This window comes from Buceros rhinoceros, unplaced genomic scaffold, assembly GCF_000710305.1.
Source record: "Buceros rhinoceros silvestris isolate BGI_N320 unplaced genomic scaffold, ASM71030v1 scaffold7511, whole genome shotgun sequence".
Lineage (NCBI taxonomy): Eukaryota > Metazoa > Chordata > Aves > Bucerotiformes > Bucerotidae > Buceros > Buceros rhinoceros.
Window position 1 is genome coordinate 1 of NW_010393595.1, and position 9,498 is coordinate 9,498.

Below are 9,498 nucleotides of genomic sequence, written 5' to 3' on the forward strand. Positions count from 1 at the left end.
TCTGCCGCCGTAGGGCTGCGCCGCTGTCTCCTCCTGTACGCCGCCTGCAGCAGCAGCAGCGGTCTCTGCTCGTGCCTGGGACTGTCGTGGCATCACCATTTCCTCGGCCGAAGGGGGTGGTATTTACGCTGGCAGGCTTCAAAGCGACCACAGAAAACGCTTCCTCAATGGTCTGTGTGAGCTGGCGCTCCTGCGGCGGAGCAGGTTTCAAAGACTTACCGGACGGGAAAGGATCATTGTGGCTCATTTCAAGAGATCACACAATCGTTTTGGTTGGAAGAGACCTGCACTGCCAGGGTCCCTAAACCGTGTCCCTCAGTGCCACATCTGCGTGTCTTTTAAACACTTCCAGGGACTCCAACACCTCCCTGGGCAAGATCAGCTCTAAGAAAACGTTTCTCTCTGTGGCAGCTTAACAAAATCTCAAATCATGAAGTCCTTTTTTATTTCCTTGAATTTTAGCCAATATTTTAATTTACAACTCCTGATTCTCTGTTTTCCCCCTTCTTTTACTAGAGCAATCATGTTTGAAATTAAGAAGATTTGCTGCATTGGTGCTGGTTATGTTGGTGGCCCAACCTGTAGTGTTATTGCACAGATGTGTCCCAGTATCAAAGTTACTGTTGTGGATGTCAATGAGGCTAGAATCGATGCCTGGAATTCAGATACGCTCCCAATCTATGAGGTAAACTTGTCTTGCTATTGCCTCTTCTTCCAGCTAGTGTTGTGTTTGCATCCTTCCCACCATGCAGTGTTTCCACATGGGTCACTTCTGAAGTTTAATAGGTATAGCACAGTGCTACCCTTCAAAAAGAGTTTTCTGGACCAGCTGCTTGTCACTACTGCTCATTAAAATGGGTTTTTGAAATAACTTGGTCTGTCTGGTGTAGGCAGGTATTGAAAGATTGTATATGAAGCGCCTAGTAAGGAAAAATGTAATTGTGTATATAGTGAGTTGTGCTGACTTTCTTTCAGGACCCAATTTAATCATAGCATAGTCCTCAAACTCAGTTATAGATATTATCTGCTACATGGTAGCACAATATGAATGTGTAATACTGTGTGGTAAGCTTTACTTCCATTTTGAATACTGCCAAAATCCAATCTGTGCTGCCCATCTTAACAATGCTGTAAGATGTGGACAGTCATATTCCTGGTTCACTTGTGCCATAAATTAATAATCTGGCCTGAGAAGTCTAGGCCAGATAAAAAAATATTTTTAAACGTATCATGCTGTCACTCCTTCACTGCAGAATTACTTTAATTTGAAGATATAGAAAACACTTATTTTGCTTCTCCTAGTGCTTGTTAATTTTTAGTTCTGTTCACCCTTAAAGAATAAGTCTCTCTGTCCTTCATGCTTCCATAAGTTTTCACTCCCAATGAAAAGAACTCAAACCTATAGAAAATATCTGTACTCAGCTCCTGAAGATGAAGCATACTGCCTGTACTAACAGTTAATCTTTTGCTATAAGAAGTCTTCTGAATCCTGTCTGTACTGTAAAACAGCTTTTTATTTGTCTTAAAACCAAACCTATACCATGGCTCTTCAAATGAAGGTGAATAGACCTACTTGGTCATATACATTTATCTGTAAATAATAGAATAATACCCAGACTAGCAGGTGAGACATGAATAAGGATCATGAAAGCAAGTACTTTGTTTTCTGTAGACTCTTTGAATGAGTTAAAGTAGATGGTTTTGGCTAGGGTAGAGTACATTTTCTTCATGTGTTTTGGATTTGTGCTGATAATTCAAGGGTGTTTTAGTTACTGCCAAGCAGACCCTATACAGTCAGGCCTGTTCTGCTTCTCACACCACATCACCAGTGAGTAGGCTGGGGGTGCACAAGAAGTTGGGAGGGGATGCAGCTGGGGCAGTTGACTGTGTGATGTCGTGCTCAGCATAGAAAGCTGGGAGAAGGAAGAGTGAGATGTTTGGAATGATGATGTTTTTCTTCCCAAGTAACTGTTAGGTGTGATGGAGCCCTGCTTTCCTGGAGATGGGTGAACACCTGCCTGTCCATGGGAAGCAGTGAATGGATTCTGTGTTTTGCTTTGCTTGCATGCATGGCTTTTGCTTTACGTGTTAAACTGTCTTTATCTCAACCCACAAGTTTTCTCACTTTTACCCTTCCTATTCTCTTCTCCATCCCACTGGGAGGGAGAGAGAAAGTGGCTGTGTGGTGCTTAGTTGCTGGCTGGGGTTAAATCATGACATAGAGCTGGTCTTGGCATGTTTCTAAAACAACAACAAAAAACAACCAGAGTCTCAACATCTGTTTCCAGGAGTGGTGTCCCTTGCCTACAAAGAATGTACAAAATCTGCCAAGAATTCGTTCAGACAGTTATAAAATTGAGTCATTGCACAATGAGATTTTTGTATTTTGTTTTACTTTTTTTCTTTCCGGTGTCCGAAATCATCTCGGTGGCTGCCTTTCTATTTACATCCCAGTAAGATCATAGTGGGAATATCTGATGGGTTGTAACATGTTATTCTGCCTGTGCTGACCTTTGTTTTCCTTTTAAATAGGTATTTGGTATAAAGTGAGACTGCAAAAATGTCTTGAATAAGGAAGCTGCTGCTTCATTTTTATCTCTCTCCCTCCAGTAAATCTTTACCTTTCTGGCACTTAAATGCCTTGTGTCATGATAGGCGTGTCTCAAGCTGAAGGTTTGTTTGCCAAGTTAGTGTATTACTTTATTTTTCAAATAAAAAGTAAAGACTTATTTTACGTACGACAACTGTATCTTAGTTAAATCATTTTGTAGACCATTCGAATACAGAGGATTGCTCATGTACACATGGCTTCCTGCTCCTCCTCTCTGAATGGAGATGTTAAGGGAAAGGAAAGTGTTTCAGCACAGTATGTGTCTCTGGAGGGAGTCTCATCATATTGTGCCTGTGATTCTTTCATGCTACTGGTGTATCATGGCACCGTGTTGAATCTGGTCCAAAGACTTTCACTGGATCTGGGCTTGATAATTTGGTGGAAGTATTTATGGGGTTTTGTTGTGATGAATGGGTTTTAGATCTCATGTCTGGGAGATCATTATATGTGTAGCTGAGGGAAAAGGAGAGGGAGGACCACATCTTCTGCAGCCTAGGCAATATTATAAGACTTTACTTCTTGAACTTCTTTATCTACTTAACATTGCTCTACAAGTATTTCTCTGACTGTTGCTCATGGTAGTAGAATTGAGCATGGGAACAACTGGAGCCTAAAATCTGGTTGTGCAAATAACTCGCTGTGGCTGAAAGTTTGAGACAGCATTATGAGTATTTTGAATAAGAAGAGACTTTATTTTTTACCTAATAAATCCTACCTATAAATTTACCTATAAATCTTACAGAAGCTTTACTTTACATCTGGCAGGCTAAAAACATACCACACCATGGAAAAGGTTTTTCTGTATCTGAAATGATATCTTGTTTGTTTGGGCATGCAGTTTACTATTCTTCTAACTGCATTAACCTTAACTGCTTTTTTCTGCTTTTTTTCAGCCAGGGTTAAAAGAAGTGGTAGAATCCTGTCGAGGAAGAAACCTCTTCTTTTCTACCAGTATTGATGATGCCATTAGAGAAGCTGACCTTGTATTTATTTCTGTAAGTTTAGGGGGAGAAGGTGGTTGTGTATGGTAGTCCTTTCTTGGTTTCTTATTTAATCATTATGTTGCTCTTATGTTACAAAGTGGCCTTTTTGTCATACAGATTCAGTTAGCAGTGTCATGTCACTGTGTCAGTTTTTCTCCCTGCCTTTGTGTGTACTGAGGGAATGTTAAATAAGCTTTGTATTTTGTTATGTTTCTTACAGCAGTAGAATGTTTGTCAAATGAACAAACTAAGTCAAAATGATAATGTTGATGTTTATCTTGGTTAGACGTGTGGCATTGTGGAGCAGAATATCGTGTAGATCTGTAACTGCAGTGTTCTACTGAAATCTATGGGACTGTAACAGTAGTCTTACTGTTTCTAGACAGGGATGCAAAGTCAGATACTGGTAATTGGGTTACAAAGATGACTTATTTCTAGCAGCTTTTAAAAACCAGTGTATTAATGTAAGAGGGACAGGCTTTATTTTCTAGCTTTAATTCTAAGCTATTGACACCATCAGAAAGAGGATCCAGTCAAACAGTGTGACCTCTTGTAATCTATAAGGTTGTTCCTAATGCAGAATCCAGAAGAATTGATTGCTATTCGTCTTGCTAGGTCACAGTTAAGTTTTTTTTTGTTACTCAAGTCCTCTTTTCTTGAGAGCTCCTCTTTGTTAAGGCACCTCAGTACAGAGCTCTCTTTCTGACAGTATTTTTCTCTATTCAAGTCTAAAATGACTGCTACTAATACAGCCCATATGTTGCCACCTGTCCTTGGCTAAAAACATGCTGTTGTGTTTTACATGTTGTTGCCATTTCTTTCAGTTTGTAATGTAAAGAACTCTGTGTCTTAATCTAAATGAGGTGTTTTCGCTCACGTTGCCTTTTCTGTGTATTCAGTGTAGCAGGTTTCAGCAGCTCTACACTTAGGTTTCACTGCAAAGTGGGTTTGAAGTGTAACTACCTCACTAGCTGCAAGATTCTTATGCGGATTTTTGCACTCCTAATGTGGGACAGGAAACAAAAGGTGGCTGGCTGTAATCATGATGAAATTACTGGTGTTTCCAGAATAAGGACTAAGTTTCACTGAAGCTTGCAGAGCTGACCAAAGCCTGAAGAGCTGCTATGAATTGGCCTCTATTCAAATAGAATTTAATGAGCTTTCTTTAGAAGACAAAATGGGTAATTGAGAAAACTAATAGTTGTTCATCTGATATGGTTACCAGAATAATTCTGGGGCAGAAGCAAGCTGGACTCTGAGAAGGAAAATGTCATTCCTAACAATTTCACCTTGTCAGTATGTCTTGTTCTGAGAGACCTGTGACAATTCTTTCCCCTCCATGTATTTGTAACTAGGTTAACACCCCAACAAAGACCTACGGGATGGGAAAAGGCCGAGCAGCTGATCTGAAATACATTGAAGCTTGTGCTAGACGAATTGTACAAAATTCAAATGGCTATAAAATTGTCACTGAGAAAAGCACAGTTCCAGTACGTGCTGCAGAGAGCATTCGTCGAATATTTGATGCTAATACTAAGCCTAACTTGGATTTGCAGGTAAGTGTAACCTTTGAGTTGTGTATGTAAAGGCTGGTTGTTGCTTTTGGCTTTTACCTGTTCTTTATTTCTGTGCTTTTAGGTGCTATCTAACCCAGAGTTCCTTGCAGAAGGAACAGCCATCAAGGACCTGAAGAACCCAGACAGAGTGCTTATTGGTGGAGATGATTCTCCAGAGGGACAGAAAGCTGTCCGTGCTCTTTGTGCTGTTTATGAGCACTGGGTGCCCAAAGAAAAAATCCTTACAACCAATACCTGGTCATCAGAACTTTCTAAACTGGTTAGTGTTACTCACTGCTGTTATCTGCAATGAGCAAATGATGTAAATGAGACAAGGCTTAGAAGCAGAAGTTCACTGACATAAAGCGATGCAGCTAGGAAAGACGGATGTGGTTGGGAGGATCCGATATGTATTTCAAAGGATATTAATCTTTTCCAATTATCTTGGCTGAGCTAATAGATTGTATGAACTTACGATTAAATCCTCGTCACTTATTACTTGTTATTTATTACTAAGAGTAAACCTCCAGTGCTGCAGAAACCAATTACCATCATAGAATGGTTCAAACTCTGCAAGTTAAGCATTAATGTTATTTTGTGTGGATCCCGTTATCAGGCATTTATGTATTAACTACTTTGTTACCATTTTGTATCTTAGTTACATAGATAAAATAATCCTTCCAGTAGTAACTCCCTTTGGTCTGTGGACATCTTGGTTTCTAGAAAAATCAAGTTATCTCTACTATGTTTTTTTATTTACAGGCAGCTAATGCTTTCCTTGCCCAAAGAATCAGCAGCATTAACTCAATCAGTGCCCTGTGTGAAGCTACAGGAGCAGATGTTGAAGAAGTAGCAAGAGCTATTGGAACAGACCAAAGAATTGGAAATAAGTTTCTCAAAGCCAGTGTTGGTAAACAAAGTCCTTCCCCCTTTTTTTTGTCTTCTGGACTTCATTTAATAGTGTAATAGGTCTACTAGTAGCATTTTGAAGTAAGTGATCTGATAATCTAAAAATCTACGTCATGAGGGTGTGGAAAACATTGCTGTGGAATACTAGTATAAATCAGTTTTTCTGGTAAAATGTCTAGGACTGAGGTTGCTCCAGACTCTGGCAATCTGAAACCCAAGGGTTCAAGGGTACGTGGTTTTTCTTGCCTGGGACACTGGAAAGAAAAGCTGCAACCTTTTTCCGAAGTATCACTGATGTCTTCCCAATTGTAACTGTTGCAGTTTTGTTCAGGAGCTTTGCCAGTGGCCTGAGGGGATGCCTGTAGGTCAGAATGTATGATGGCAACTTCTAATTTGTAGGTCAAATTGAGTTGTTTATAGAGAGTGAGATGAGATAGTGGTGAGCAGTATGACAAACTTTTAAACTTACAGACTAAAGCCTCTCTGTAGTGCTAGGAAAGGTGACGTGAAAATAACATACAGCCTCTCCTTGATGCTATGCAAGAGTGAAAATAGATAGCAAATATGTTACCAAAATTCCAATTAGGTTATTATAATTCCTTCTATGATGTGTTGCTCAGCTGAGCAACAGCACAGCTGAGTTCCAAAAGCAAAGTTCTAGGGATCAAGGCTCTCTTGAATTGTCTCAGTTCTCCCTTAGTCAGCTGTGGTGACCTTTGATTCTTGGCAATGATTAGATATCCATTTGGGTGTGTGGGAGGAAAGAACCTAATCTTAACAGACTTGTTCTGAGAAATATTAATATAAATCTCTAGGTGGGGGGAGATCAAACCCAAGAGCCTGTCCACCCACTTGCAGTAATAAAAAAAGACAGCCTCTAGGGTTTGAGTTTTATGTTTCCCTGAGACTGGGTTAAAATTTCCATTGACTTCAGTGGGACCTGAAGCAGATTGTAAGGCTACTGTAACCGACAAAGTAGTCCAAGAGTTGGATTTTGAGATTCTTAAGTAACATTTTTGTTGCTAGCAGTGAAATACTGGGAAAAAATTATAATGACAATTATATCAATGACTGTGGAAAAAACTACTTGGTTCCAGAGACTGGGTTACAGTAGTACCTTAGTCATCTGTAATATAGCCTTTTTCTTTCAGGGTTTGGAGGTAGCTGTTTCCAGAAGGATGTGTTGAATTTGGTGTACCTCTGTGAGGCACTGAACTTACCCGAAGTAGCCCGCTACTGGCAACAGGTACAAGTTCCTCTCTTTCTGAGGGGGAAGTGTGTCTCCAGAGTACAGTTATCAGTCATTGAGCTTTTGAGTATTGTCTACTTACAATGTGTGTTTTATCTTTGAGGAGCAGATACCTTAATGTTAATCATCTTTACATTTTAGGGCCCTCAGCCTAACACTGGCATTTGATACTCATGGGTGCTTTGACTTTTTTGGGGTGAATTAAATTGTCTGGATCAAATGAATTAGGAAGTTATCTAGTGGTAGAAAATATTAAGTACAAGCATGGTTGGACTCGTGTCTTTCTCTTGCATTTGTTTATCTCCGTCCACTTTGAATTCAGAGCTTATCTTTTCCTCAGGAACTTTATAGTTCCTTTTCTAAAATAACTCAGCAGAACTTGCTATTCCTTTAAATAAACGTGGTTGCTACTGTTCCCTGGTTAATGTTAGGAATGGTTGGGAAGATGCGGATGCTCTCAGGCCTGGTACAACACAGCAATACCAGGATGCTCAGTTTGTACTAGCATTTACTGGTCAAAGCACCTTGCACCTCTTCCCAGTCCTGACTGAGGAAGCAGCTTTGACACGTGATATGGTCAAAAGAACAGCTTTGTTTTTTTGGCCTGATTTAGGCTGTGGTGATCAAGTACAAGCCTGCCTAGCAGATGTCCCCAGAATACCAAGCACATGATCTGCCTCCTTTATTAACAGCTTTCCTTTTTGGTTACCCTTTTTCCTCTTTGCTTTTCTCCACCCCAGTCTGCTGTCAAATAAACAACCTGAACACAATTACTTTTTCATCATTGGTCAGTTGTGCCACATCCATACTGAAGCCCAGTATTTCCTTTACCGTTACCTAAGCTGTCCTCTTTCACAGGCACCCCCTTGCCGTGGGGAAGGAGCTTGTGTGCCCTTGTGAGGTTGAGAGCTGTGCTGGTTGTGGCATGTGCCTCCGGTAGGGTCTCTTCCATCCTAGGAGAAGGACAACTCTGACTCCAAACCCAGGCAGATGGAGCTCGTTTAGCCTTGTAAGGCTCCATCTTCTAAGAGAAGGATACTCTAACCAAACCTACGACCTGAGGACTTCACTATCACCATCCAAGCTCGCCAGGCCCTGGCAGATGAACCTCAGGTGTAAAGGGTGGAGCCAGTTCCGCACATGCTGTGCCTCGCCTAAAAAATCCACTGCACAGGCTTGAAGGGCATGCTCACATTTGAAGTATGGGGAAAACCCTTCCCAAATCTTTGTGAAGCCGAGACACGATGATGATGACCTAAGCTGTCGTGGTACTGTTGATGGGGTTACTTAAGCTCTGGTTTTGCAAGGTTCTATTCCCCAAAAGGTCCCTAATACTCCCTTCTAGTTGTCTGAAGCTTGGCTGGATCTCGCTCAATTCCCCCATAACTGTTTTTGAAACTTTGCCATCTCTCATGGAACTTCTCTGATTTCAGTGAGCTTCTTATGTTATCTGTGATGTTCTGTGGCTTTCTACATCCTGTTCAGATGGTTTAACCTCCAACCAGGGGGTAGGCAGCAGCCTAGTTACTGGCAGCTATAACTTAAATTAATTGCTTGGGACAAGGAAGACATGGACTCTTTCTGATCCGCTTCATAAGCCAACTGCATATTGACATCTTCCTCAAATGTGCTTCATTAGGATAGTCTAGTCCATGGTAGAGAGGCTTGCAATTCTGTCAGTGGGGAGAGACTAATGTACTGCATGAGCCTTGGCAAACATCCAGGAGAGGTTTGGTTCACTGCAGGACTATGGATGCATTGACACAGTAGGAAAGAAATGGAGCAGCCTGGAAGAAACTATAGGAACAATCAATGAATGATCCCACTTTCATGTAATAACAAAAGGGAGGCACTTAGTCTGGTTTAACCACATCAGTTTTGTGTATGGAAATGTGTTAGTGTGGATTAAAAATATACTCACAGGTGTGTTAAGGTCGAGGGACCGAGGTAAAACAACTCCTTGAATTCCCTTACCGGACCCCCTTTTTGTCTCCTTGGAGACAGAAGAGGTTTTAAAAGGGAAGGAAGAAATTCACACCTCGGTCTGCGTTCGGAAAAGCTGAAACAAACTTCTAATAAACAATAAATTCACATGACTATATTATACATATGTATATAGTTACAAACCAAAAGGGAAAGGGGGAAAAAAAAAAGTAGTGAAGGTTTACCCAAACTGTTCTTTTTTCAAGG

At 40.8% G+C, this 9,498-nt stretch overlaps 1 protein-coding gene across 2 annotated transcripts in view; it reads left to right on the forward strand.

Moving 5' to 3' along the window:
• The first annotated feature begins 521 nt into the window (after window positions 1-521).
• The window catches only part of UGDH (UDP-glucose 6-dehydrogenase), a 15,484-nt gene continuing 6,507 nt past the window's right edge, over window positions 522-9,498 (forward strand). The window contains exons 1-6 of one of the 2 annotated variants that reach the window (XM_010144903.1): window positions 522-685; window positions 3,505-3,606; window positions 4,950-5,150; window positions 5,233-5,430; window positions 5,913-6,060; window positions 7,211-7,305. In XM_010144903.1, coding sequence (XP_010143205.1) covers window positions 524-685; window positions 3,505-3,606; window positions 4,950-5,150; window positions 5,233-5,430; window positions 5,913-6,060; window positions 7,211-7,305 — 906 coding nt within the window. In that variant the 5' untranslated portion in view covers window positions 522-523. The remainder of the gene's footprint in view (window positions 686-3,504; window positions 3,607-4,949; window positions 5,151-5,232; window positions 5,431-5,912; window positions 6,061-7,210; window positions 7,306-9,498) is intronic. The other variant, XM_010144904.1, reaches the window with a different exon arrangement.